Source organism: Sturnus vulgaris, chromosome 19 (genome assembly GCF_052056855.1).
Source record: "Sturnus vulgaris isolate bStuVul1 chromosome 19, bStuVul1.hap1, whole genome shotgun sequence".
Lineage (NCBI taxonomy): Eukaryota > Metazoa > Chordata > Aves > Passeriformes > Sturnidae > Sturnus > Sturnus vulgaris.
In genome coordinates, this window is record NC_142261.1 from 9602929 (window position 1) to 9615138 (window position 12210).

A 12210-nucleotide genomic window follows, 5' to 3' on the forward strand; every position below is an offset into this window, starting at 1 on the left:
ACTCGGTGTGTGTAAATCTTGTGCTTCCGTATACAGCTTTGCATCTGGGGAGGGATAAAATCAGTTTTCAATTAAATGAGACCAGAGAGCTGAACATCTCCATGGACTTTGCCAAACCCACGTTCCTGCATGGCCACTGGAATCAGGGCTCAGCTGGGTACCTGGCCTGGTCTCAGTTAAACACTGCTCTCCCAAATTCCCCTGGAGAAGGGGCTCGTTCTGATCCTTAGGGGTCACACCTGTAGCAACTGAGCACTGGGGCCACACTCCCACCTGGGCAAAATCACCCCTGAGTGCAGAAAAAGCAATGAGGAGGCAAAGGGCAGCTGTGCTGGGAGGTGAGGACACACACGGAGCACAAGGGCTGGACACAGGCAGGCTCCATCCCTGTGCAGCCTCAGGAGGCAGGAGCTGGCATGGGCAGGAGCTGGGCACTGCTGCCAGCCGCACACAGAGGTGAGCAGGACATGGGGAGGGAGACGGGGGACAAGTGTCTCAGAGAGGACAGGAGTGACAAGGGCAAGGTCTGGATGCGTTAGTGATGGCGTGAGGCTGCTGTCAGTGCCAGCCTTCATCCCGAGTGACAGCCCTGACAGCCCGGCCAAGGACGAGGCAGAGGGCGAGGGGGGAGGGAGCTGAGTCCCTGTGCTGTGACACCTCATGGAGACCCCTGAGAAGGGACAGAGGAGCAGCTCCCCTGGGAGCCCCCAGTCAGGGCTGAGGGGCTGTGCTGGGCACTTTCCCTCTGAGCAGGGCACTGATGGCATTCCCAGAGCATCCTGCTCCCTCTGCCCTGAGCCTGGCCATTGGCTCTGCCCTGCCTCCCTGGAAAATGCATTTCCCTTGCTGTTCACCCCGGGGGACAGCAGGGGCTGCACCCCAGTCCTGCCAGGATATTGGGATTGCCTCCCCAGACAGTTCCTGCCCTGTCTCCCTGCTGCCTTCAGCCTTTGGGATGGGCTCAGCCAGCCGGGCCAGCCTCAAAGGGGCATTAGGAGATGGTGTGAGGGGGTGGAATTGCTCCAAGTTACCCCGGGGGTAACCCCAAACTGTGGGGAGAGTGGGTGAGGGCTGGTGCTGAAGCTCAGAGCTGTCCCAAGCATCTTTCTTTAGGAATAGCAGTGTAAAATCAGATTTCCAGCTTGTGTGACCCAGGCAGAGCAGGGCTGAGGGGCTGTGAGCAGGAGCAGGTGTTTGAAGAACACCCAGATATGCTCAGCCTCCAGCAATGGATCACGGAAGCATAAAATGAGTTGGAAGGTACCTACAAGGATCACAGAATCCTGGTCCTGGCCCCTCTCTAGGGGAAGAGCCTTTTCCTGATATCCAGCTGATTTTTCCCCTGGCACAGCTCCAACTGTTCCTTCGGGTCACAGCAGAGATTGGAGCTCAGAAGGAAGCTGGAGGTGGATGTTCAGGCAGTAAAGGACCTGCAGTGTTTAGTAACGCTCAAGAGTTTTTTTATTCCGTGACTTTTGCTCTCTTTTATCCTTTGGTGCTCTCACAGCTCAACATCCTCTGCCTGTGGGGTTATTCAGCTGTTCCTTGGAGGGAAGCTGCTTTATTCACAGAATCACAGAATGGTTTGGATATCAAGGGACTTTAAAGCTCATCTCATTCCATCCCCTGCCATGGACTGGGACAACTTCCAGTCTCCCAGGTTGCTCCAAGCCCCAGTGTCCAACCTGGCACCTTGAACACATGCAGGGATCCAGAGTTTCCCTGGACCGAACCCTCTGTCCCCCTTCCCTCCTCTCTCCCGCATGACTTTAAGCCGTGACATCGCGGCCCTGTGCGCCGTGCCCCCCACACAAACTCCACATCTCTGGAGGGCCTTTGGCTCAGTGGCCGGCCGGAGCCGGGAGCGGTGGGCGCGGAGCTCCCTCCTGCGGCCCCGCCGAGCAGCGCGGCCGGGCCGGGGAGCTGCAACCGCGCTCTGCGGGGTAACCCGGGGGTTCCCAGCCCCTCCTCATCGTGCCCTGCTCCCCTCCCGGCTCCGCCGCTCCCTGCCCGCCGTGCCCCCGCGATGCCCCCATGGCCCCGCAGGCCCCGTTGCTAAGGGGCCGTTGCTAAGGACCAACATCCGGGTCCCGCTCTCTGCGCATGCGCGGTGCCGCCCACGGACCACGTGATCGGGGAAGATGGCGGCGCCCATGGGGCGGCGTGCGCGGCGCTGAGCGCTCCCTCCTTGGCGTCTGTCGCTGCCATGTCGCGGCTTATCGTGAAGAATCTCCCCAATGGGGTGAGGCGCCTGTGCGGTGTCGGGGTGCAGGGGGCATGCAGGGGGAGTGCCGGGCCTAGGAAGGGTCTGAGGGGACACTGCGGGGGGAAGCGGGATGCCGGGCAGGGAGAGGCACCAGGAGGGAAGCGTGTGGTGGGGATGGGGGAGATCCCCCAGGAGAGGTTTGAAGTGGTGGGAGGATGAAGTTTTGGAGGGGGAACGGTGAGTTGTCCCGGGGGAAGGGGCTGTGAGGCGATAAGGGGTCGTGGCCAGTGCTGGGATGGAGAATATGGGGGCGCTTCGGGGCGAGGATGGTGCGAGCGCTCCTGGAGGAGTCAGGAAGGTGCAGGAAGCAGGAGGGGCATGAGCTGGGCAGGCGGCAGCCCCTCAGGGGCTTGTTGTGGTCACTGCCCCCCTCGTTGTCCGGGAGTTGGGAGCAAGTGCCCTCGGTGCTGCTGTGCCCGGCAGGATCCCTCTCTGTTCCCCGTCCCCATGTGTGGGTTCGTGGGGAAGATGAGCGGCTCTGGTGGCTGAAGTAGAGATTTGGTTCACAACGTGGTTCCTGCAGCTTTCCAGAAGCCCTTTGAGACAGAATAGTTTGGGTTGGACTTGTCCTCAGAGCCTCCCTGTGGCTGATTTCCCTTCCTGCTGCCCTCTCTCCTTTCCCAGATGAAGGAGGAGCGCTTCAGGAAGCTCTTTGGTGCCTTTGGCACGCTCACTGATTGCTGCCTGAAGTACACCAAGGATGGAAGGTTCCGGAAATTTGGCTTCATTGGCTACAAATCTGAGGAAGAAGCTCAAACAGCCCTGAACCACTTCAACAAAAGCTTCATAGACACTTCCAGAGTCACGGTGAGCTGGTCTCCAAAAATATCTCCCTGAGGTTCTTAAGGAATGGGATCTTAGGAAGGGATTCTGCCCTGGGAGGGTGGGGATGCTCTGGCACAAAGCAGCTGTGGCTCCCCTGGATCCCTGGCAGTGTCCAGGGCCAGGTTGGATGGGGCTGGGAGTGCCCTGGGACAGTGGAAGGTGTCCGTGCCCATGGCAGGGGTGGCACTTTAAGGCCCCTTGCAATCCAAGCCGTCCTGGGGTTCTGTGCCTGTCCACTCCTGACTTTCCCATGGTGATTGAATGTGTAGCTCTGTGCTTTTAAAATAATCTGTAAAAAGTTGTTCCTGCACACACCCTGCATCCCATCATGGTTACAATAATTCCTGAGTGAAGTTACCCAGCAGTTACAGCCCAGGCTGTTGAGCACATGTTTAATAAAAGACCTGACTCATTCCAGGTGGAGCTGTGCAGGTCTTTTGGTGACCCTACAAAACCCAAAGCCTGGAGCAAACACTCTCAGAAGGCCCCTGCCTCAGAAAAGCAGACCAAGGAGCCCTTGGCAAGTGCAGCTCCTGCAGGCACAAAGAAAGTGAGTCTTGCCTGAGTGCTGGAGGCTCTGATGTGTGTCAGTGCCAGAGAAGGGTGGCCTGGGCTGTGGGGAAGGGGACAGAGCAGCTGGGATGCCAGATCTTGGAGTCCTGGTGTTTTCTGCCTCAGGATCTCTGTTCCTTGAAATTGCCTGTGCTTCTCATAAACCTTTCTGGTTTTTTATTTTTCCCAAGGATAAAAAGAAGAAAGATCCAGTGGATAACTTAAAGAAGGTGAGTTGAGATTGGACTGTTGTCCCTGCATTCTTGCTGCTCAGTAGTTCCTTTTTGTCCCATTTCCCATGCTGTTAATTCAGGCTGGGACAACCCAGTTCTATTGTAAAAATCATTTTCACAATCCCACCGTGGGCCACCAAGCTTTTAATTGTCAGCTACCCCTGTGAGCACACATTGTGCCCAGGTCACTTCTGTTTCAGTAGTTCTGGGGTTTATCCATATGTGAGTTTTGTCACATTTAACTTGTCTGGTTTTTTCTCTTTTTATTTTGTTTTCCTCTTTAAAGTTCTTTCTAAACACCAGTTATAAAAAAAGAGTAGGAATGAGACACCTTAAGACTTCAATCACCTTGTCACTGTAAATTGAGCTCCCTTTAAGGGAGTTTTGGTTTAACACTGCTGGAAATGAGGTGACATCTTGGATTTCAGATTCATTGAGTCTCTCTTCACAACTTTTTTTTTTTTTTTTTTTTTTTTTCCCCACAGCTGGAGGAAGATAAAACATTCCAGGAGTTCTTGGTGGTTCACCAGAAACGGTCCCAGGTGGCCACTTGGGCTAATGACACTTTGGCAGAGGAGCCTAAGAAGGGAAAAGCAGCATCAGCAGCTGATTACCTCAACTTTGATTCAGATGAGTCTGAGGAGCTCAGTGAGGCTGGGGGTGAAGCCTCTGAAGATGAGGAGGAGATTAAAGGTACCTGAGGGAGCTGTCACCCTTTGCTTATCTCAGTCACAGTGACTGTGAGAGGGAGTGACAGGATTGGACTCAGTGTCACCCTTCTGTGTGCTGGGAATGTCTGCTAGTTTCCCCACATTTGGGGAAATGGGGCAAATTATATTGAGGGGTGCCATTTGTGCTTTCCCTGTATCATTAGGGAGGAGTAACTGGGCAAACATCTGCAGCTTTCCTACTTGCAGCCCCTTTCATCTGCAGGATTTGCAGGGCTGGATGTGGTTACTGTTGGTTTAGGAACCTCTGTGAACTTGTTTGCTCTGTCTTTGCACATTTCTGGACATTGGGCCTGCCAGAGTTGCTAAGAAGGGACAGGGTTCAGTGTCTTGGCTCCTGAAAGGAAATCTGGAGTCATGGGTTCATGCTGAAGACTCAGCAGTCTGGGCTGCACTCTGCTGTGTGTATTTTAGGATCCAGTGTCCCTGCAGCAGGGGTGGGTGTGGGTTTGGAGCTTTTCTCCCTCCCTCCATGGGATTTCCTCAGCTTCTCTGGTGGAGTGAGTGGTGTTTTCCCTGCTGCTCCTCATCTCTCCTTGGGTAACTCAAATGCAGGTGTGGTTGTGTCCTTTCCCCTGTGAAACTAAACACTTGAAACGCTTCTCTGAGGCCTGCTTGGGGTATTTAGTTAAAATTGTGGCAAAATACTTCATCCTGGAGTACCTCAAACCCCTTTCTAAAGTGTTTTATATGTGAATTGTTGCTTTGAGATCCAAGCTGTCAGTCTGGAAACGCTGAGATGAAATTTCTCTGCTGTTCCCAAGCCTTTCCCATGGAAAAAGTGGAGGACAAGGAGGTGATGGCCATGATTGTGTCAGTTCTGTGCTTTTTCCTGGCCTGGAGGGAGAGCAGCAGCATCATCTGTGTGAAAAAACTTCTCTGCTCTCTCCTCTCTGCCAGGAAAGAAAGAAGGGAAGAAGGCAGCTACCAGCAAAGACCTCTCAGATATGGATTACCTGAAATCTAAAGTGGTGAAGGATTCTTCCTCCTCATCCAGTACAGAGGAAGAAACAGAGACTGAGGAGGAGGAAGAGGAAAGTGAGACTGAGGAGGAAGAAGAGGAAAGTGAGACTGAGGAGGATTCAGGCATTGCAGAAGCCCACTCAGAGAAAAGGGGGAAGCCAAAAGCCCAACAAACAGAACAAAAAACACAAGTGGGGAAGAAGAAAAAAGGATCCATGCTAGAGGTACAGCTGAATTAGATTTCTGTGTTTGCAGCAGCTTCATGGATAGCAGGTGTCTGTCAGTCCCTGCAGGGATGAGCTGACAGCCTGGGAAGGCTGCAGGCCCCACTGAGCTTTCTTGGCATTCTTGGTGTGACCCATTTACAAATGCTGTTGAATGTCCTCAGGGCTAAATTCCCAAAGATGGGGCTTGCAGGTAAGTGCTGCTAGTGCCCTTGTCAGAGGCTTTTTTCCAGGAAATGCTGTCCTGGCAAGAGCAGAACTCAGTTTTTCATGGCACTGCAGCTTCAGCTGGCACCTCCTGCCCCAGGCTGCTGCAGCTGTGGGAATCTCCTGATATTCCCTCCCACTCTTCAGCCTCCTGTTTGTTGGCCAAGCCCAGCTGGTTGCGCTGTGATTTTTGTTCTTTCATTCAGCTTTTTCTTCATTTTCTTCCCCCTCCTGTGTGCAGAGCCAGGGCAGCTCAGGGGAAGCCAGCACTCCATTCACAGTGAAACTCCGTGGGGCCCCCTCGAACATCACCGAGGCAAGTTTGGTTTCCCAGCTGGGGAGGGAGGCTCAGGGGCATCTCCCAGTGTAGCTCTGCAAGGTGTTTGCAGAAATTTTCACTTTTCATTCTTTTGGGGGTTGTGTGAGTGATCAGGGGAAGAGGTCTGTTTATTGAGCAGAGTATTTTATATATAAAAACCTAAGCTTGCAACTTCCTGCTTCCTGTATCTGAGAACTTATTCAAACAATTCTAATTCTTCCTGCAGCAAAAAATTCGGGATTTTTTCTTCCCTCTGAAGCCAGTGGCAATCCGGATGGGCAAAAAGGCCCAGGGGAAGAATTCAGGTAAGAGCTGTGTGTGGAAGGGGGGTGGGCTCTGTGAGTCAGGGGACCTTTTGATCACCCCTCTGCTTTTTCAGTCTGCAGTTCCAAATCCCTGGCTCGTGGCCTGATTCTTCCAGACCTTTCTGTGACTTTGCAGCTCTCCTGCCCTACTTGCTGTCCACAGGATGCTGTGGGCAGAGTAATGTTGGCTGTGCTCCCTTAGGAGTAGCAGCAGGAGCCTTCTTTTTTTTTTTTTTTTCTTAATTGAGCTGCATCCAGAACTTTTCTAAACACCCCAAACCCTGCCAAGGAAAAGCCTGTTCCTCTGGGATAGCTGCAGCAGCACAGGGCACTGTGCTGATTTGTGGGAGCAGGTCCTTGGAGCTTTGCTGTGTACTCTTTACTTTAATAGTCCAACAAGGATGCACCTTTTATTTGCTCTCAGAGGCACCTGTGAAAGCCTACTCCAGCTGCTAAGTCAAGTTTTTTTATTTGTATATAGAGAATAAGCATTGAAAAGGCAGCCTTCCAGTCTGACATGGCCATTTCCAGGCTGGATTGAAACTTTTCATGGGAGCTGAATGCTCTATCTATAGGAATCTATATTAAAGCAAGCCCAATTCACCCTTAATTACCCAATTAGTGGCTGTGTGTGTTCCCCACATGATGCTCAGTTGAATCTTCCCTTCCTCCAAGGTTACATCTTTGTTGACTTGAAGAGTGAAGCAGAAATGCAAAGGGCCTTGAAGCGGAAAAAAGAATTCCTGGGTAAGGGCTGTTTGTTCCTCCTCGTTCCAGCCATGGGAGCTCAGCTGCTCGAGTGTTCCCTGCACAAGTAGCTCCTGTGATTGGAGTTTTTCCCTGGCAGATGGGGGGGGGGGCTTGCTCCTTGGGATGAACCAGGTGCTGTGGCAGGAGTGGGGTTTTGGGGCCCTCGTGTTTTGCTGTGTGCTGGAGGTGGTTCTTGTTGGGATAAAAATAACCCTGCTCGAGTCCAGCTTTGTACAGACAGTGCTGCAAGGCTGGCTTGGAGCCCTGGGCTTGGCCTAACCCTTGGAATAACTTCTGAAATTCTGTTTGCAGATACTGTGTAGGCTGGCACAGACAGGCTGGGGCTCTCTGAAAGCAAAGATTTTTGTGGAGACTGACTCTTACAGCCCCCACCTCCCCCTTATTTTTGAGTCCTGCTCAGAGCTTGTGGGGCTGTAGTTGTGTCTAACCCTGGGCTCTTTGTGATGCCTTCAGTTTTAGGTTTCATATTATCCAGATTATTAGTATATAACTCTGAACTTCATATAAAGTGTTAGCAAGTTCTCCTCACAGCTTAGTTAAACAAAATCCTGTTCCAGCTCAGGCCCAAAAAGCATAAACAGCAGCAAGTTGAAGAGAGCAATCTGGGAGGTGGGACTTCATAACATGAAACTGTAATTGGACAATTAATCCAAATATATAAATGGACCAAAACTTATAAAAGTGTGAAAAGTTGTGACCCATTGTCCATCTTGGCTGTAGCCTCAGCCAGGCTCTTGTCCAGCCCAAGGTGTCTCCTTTGAAGGCCTTTTAATAAATTCCTCCTTTATTCCTTTAACTCTGTCTAGCCTGTGTCCTAGGCAGCTTCTCTGGGCAGCATTAGCACATGGGTGTTGTTTGCTCGTGGCCTTGGGAGGTGTCCAAGGTCCCTCTGTGTTGTTTGGGGACCAGGTGGATGCTGTGTGGAGGTGTCCAGGTGCAGGAACACTGCAAAAGAAACTGTGCCAGCAAAACCTGAGCACCAGCCCTGGCAAAGGAGCCTGAGGGATGATGAGGAGGAAGAGGACTTGTCTGAGTCAGGGAGACTCTTTGTCAGGAATCTGCCTTTCACCAGCACTGAGGAGGACTTGGAGAAGTTATTTTCCAAGTATGGTGAGTGTTTGCCACGGGGCTGGAACTTGCAGGGCAATGTCTTTCCTTTGTCCAGAGGTTTTCCTGTTGGGTGGGAATGGACAAAGCTGTGTCCTACATTTCCTGGACATGGCCCAGCTGCCATCATCTTCATTTTCTCGTGTGATAATGTGAGCCTGCTTGGCAGGAAGCCTCCTGCAGCTGAGAAGTGAATCCTTGAGATCCACTTGACATTCCAAACTTGGGGTGTAACTTTGAAGTTTCCCTCTTCTACCTCCAAATTCAACACATTTAAGGTTATCTTGGCATCTTGGGGCAGAGAGGGTGAGGTTGTAGAAGTCTTTATCCCTGACTGGAGGTGAAGGCAGCTGCTCAAAGCTTGCCTGGTTTGTGTCACCTGTCAGAGCCCATGAGCTGCCACACCTGGACTTGTGCTGTTTGTGCCTTGTCCCTCTGCAGCTTTTGGCTGGTGGCTCACCACGCATCCAGAGCTGCTCCCCTCATCCCTGACTCTGTGTGGGAGGTGCCAGTTCAGAGCTGTGCAGGGACACGTGTGACCACCAAGCCTTGCCTCCTGCAGGACCCCTCTCAGAGATCCACTTCCCCATAGAGAAACTCACCAAGAAACCCAAAGGATTTGCTTTCATCACCTACATGATCCCTGAGCATGCTGTGAAGGCCCTGGCAGAGCTGGATGGGCAGGTGTTCCAGGTACAGCAGCTGATGCTTTTCCTGTGCTCTGGGCTGCAGCTGGTGGGAATGCTTGTTGGGAATGTGACTGGCAGTTTGTTCTGGGCTTTGTTGAAAAGGTTGAGGCTCTCCTGCAGGTTTTTTGGTAGAGTAGCTTGGTTTGAAGAGCTGTGTCAATCCTAGTAGAGGTGGGGAAGGAGCTCTGAGTGTATCTCATGCTGTGTGGCCACTTTGATTTGCAGTTGTGGCTCCTTTGGGAAGGAAAATTCCCTCTTTCAACCGAGGCTGTCTGACTAGGAAAGATGCCAGGAAATGGACATCTGTGGGTTATTCCAGAGCTGCTAGTCCTCTTCTTCCTGTCTTGCAGGGCAGAATGATGCATCTTTTACCCTCCACAATCAGAAAGGACAAAATGGAAGATGGAGATGCAGAGGAGTCTTCATCCTACAAAAAGCGCAAAGAGGCCAAGGACAAAGCCAACAGTGCCAGGTACAGCACAAGCTGCCAGATTCCCAGAAGTGGCAGGAATGCATGTGGGATCTTCACAGGGGCTGTAGACATTCCCAAAGTTGATGAAGCATTTGCTGTGCAGTTCTGTTTCCTTTCTCTCTTACCTACCTGACTCCTCTGCCCAAGTCGCTGCAGTAGCTCAATGAGCAGCAGAAATTGAGAGCAGCAGGGTTTTGCTATGAGTTACTTCTCTAAAAAGTCTGTCATTCTTCTGGGGTGTGGTTTCAGATCAGTTGGGCCTTTCTGCTCTGCTCGTCCACCTGTAATTCTAACGCTTGTAGCAGTTTTTCTTGCTGGGTGACAAATCAGTTGGCAAGAAGTGGCTGATACTTTCTGTCTTGAAGGGAAAAAGGTGCAACCTTACTTGCATGGGGTTTGTGGGTTTAGGAAACCAGTTGTAAAGGTGTGTTCCTCTGAGCCAGTACCTGAACTTCAGGTACTTCAGCTGCAGAGCTGTGACCAGTCAGGTCTGGGGAATCAGAGCTCTGCTGTATGCACTGTTTTCTGTTTGCTCTCCAGTCACGTCTCCCTCATGCTGTCCCTTCTCTAGAGATTTTCCACCCTTCTTTCCCTCTCTCTTCTCCCTGCCTGCTCGTGGTGGTGCTCAGAGCTGCTTTTTCCCAGGATTATTGCCTAGAGGAGCCCCATGACTGACCCTGGCTGTGTTTTCTCTTGCCAGCTCCCACAACTGGAATGCGCTGTTTGTGGGGACAAACGCTGTGGCTGATGCCATGGCCCAGAAGTACAATGCTTCCAAAAGCCAAGTGCTGGATGCTGTGAGTTGGGTTGGGATGGATCAGCTGGGCTGGGACATCACTTTCCTGCCTGTTTCTTTGTGGTCAGGGCCTTCCTGGTCTTGTACAGGAAAAGCTTGAGTGCATCCATGGGCATCACAGAGCTGAGGCCTGTGGTACTGTAGCACCTCTGTGGGGTCTGAGCCTGTTGATCCCTTGGTCCCCAGCCTTCCTTCCCACTCTGCTTTACTGTGGCTGAATTTTGCATTTCTACATAACTAGAAGTTGATGGGAATTTACACCCTAAAGCTCAGACCCTTCCTGGAAATTTCATTTTACTTTAGGATGCGTTGGAATTCCAACAGTACAATTTCCAGCAGCTCCAGAGGAGCTAGAGCATTTTACCCTCAAGCTGCCTACCACATTCCCTTTGCATGTGCTTCTGAGAGCAGCAGGTGACTGAATTCTTGTCTGCAGGAGAGCAAAGACAGCGTGGCAGTGAGAGTGGCCCTGGGAGAAACAGAGCTGGTCCAGGAAATCCGCCAGTTCCTCGTGGAAAATGGAGTCAGCCTGGATTCTTTCAGCCAGGTGAGAGGCTCAGCTGGAGGCACCCATAGGGATCCACTTCTTCTAGTCCTGGTGTTCTCAGCTCTCTTAGAAATTGGTAATTAAATCCATGGCATCTTGCAGGGTTGAACCCTCCCTGATAAGTTAGGAAATGTATCCATTTGAAAGCGCAGCTGCCCTTGGGATGGGTGAAATCCACACTGTGATGGCTTTAGGATGGTGGGCAGTTTGCTGTAGGCAGGGAAAGATCTGCAGCCGAATCCTCCATCCATGAGATGTGGTTGTAGTGGGATGTGGGTTTTCCAGGGAGTGTTTTCAACACCACTGTTGATCCTTTTGAGTCTGGGAGGGAAGTGATACAGAGAGAGGGAGAGCACAGCCCGTTGGATCTGGAGTGTCCATTTAGAAAAATGCTGGATTCTCTCTCTTACATCCCATATTCTTTCTGTCCCTGCTGGCTGTGTCAGGCTGCTGGTGAGAGGAGCAAGACGGTGATCCTGGTGAAGAACCTGCCGGCCAGCACGAGCGCCGCCGAGCTGGAGGAGCTCTTTGGCAAACACGGCAGCCTGGGCAGGGTGCTGCTGCCACACGGAGGCATCACTGCCATCGTGGAGTTCCTGGAGCCCACAGAGGCCAAGCAAGCCTTCACCAGGCTGGCCTACTCCAAGGTGGGGGCACTGCCTGGGGAGTGGGATCTTGGTGAGTTGGGAAACTGCAGAAGGGTGAGGGGGCACAGGGAGTGTGGGAAGGGTGTTATCCCAGAGCCACTGATCTTCCAGCCTGTGCCTTTGGGATTTAGGGAGGTGTCTGGTACAGCAGAGCAGGGCTCAGCCTGCAGAGGATGCTGGAGAAGGGGGCTGGGACACAGCTGGAGGGTTTATTTCCCCTTTAACAATCCAGGAGTGACCCATGGCAGGCCATGGTCCTGTAAGGCTGGATCCTTTAGTGACACAGTTTAGCCACTTGAAAAGGTTACTCAGCTTTTCCACTGCTGTTTGCCATTACAGAGCAAGGTGAAAATGAAGCTGAGAGCAGAGTTTTTCTTTCAGGCCTTGCCCTTCACTTCTCATTTCTCTCCTGAATTCTCTTCACAGTTTCATTCTGTGCCTTTGTATCTGGAGTGGGCTCCAATGGGGGTTTTCCTCAGCCCAGCCCCTCAGAAAAGAAAAGCTGGGGCTCCAGGAAAGGAGGATGAAGCAGGGCTGGTGCCAGGTAAGAGCTTTGGCT

General features: G+C 52.1%; 1 protein-coding gene across 1 annotated transcript in view; it reads left to right on the plus strand.

Annotated features, from left to right (window-relative positions):
• Window positions 1–2121: 2121 nt before the first annotated feature.
• Window positions 2122–12210, plus strand: part of RBM19 (RNA binding motif protein 19) — a 51459-nt gene continuing 41370 nt past the window's right edge. Inside the window, exons 1-16 of the mRNA XM_088176210.1 lie at window positions 2122–2242; window positions 2891–3073; window positions 3510–3641; window positions 3835–3873; window positions 4362–4569; window positions 5505–5791; window positions 6240–6314; window positions 6544–6622; window positions 7298–7369; window positions 8303–8503; window positions 9063–9193; window positions 9540–9661; window positions 10362–10458; window positions 10894–11004; window positions 11451–11651; window positions 12078–12195. Of these exons, the coding sequence (XP_088032336.1) occupies window positions 2207–2242; window positions 2891–3073; window positions 3510–3641; window positions 3835–3873; window positions 4362–4569; window positions 5505–5791; window positions 6240–6314; window positions 6544–6622; window positions 7298–7369; window positions 8303–8503; window positions 9063–9193; window positions 9540–9661; window positions 10362–10458; window positions 10894–11004; window positions 11451–11651; window positions 12078–12195 (2092 nt within the window). The 5' untranslated portion in view covers window positions 2122–2206. The remainder of the gene's footprint in view (window positions 2243–2890; window positions 3074–3509; window positions 3642–3834; window positions 3874–4361; window positions 4570–5504; window positions 5792–6239; window positions 6315–6543; window positions 6623–7297; window positions 7370–8302; window positions 8504–9062; window positions 9194–9539; window positions 9662–10361; window positions 10459–10893; window positions 11005–11450; window positions 11652–12077; window positions 12196–12210) is intronic.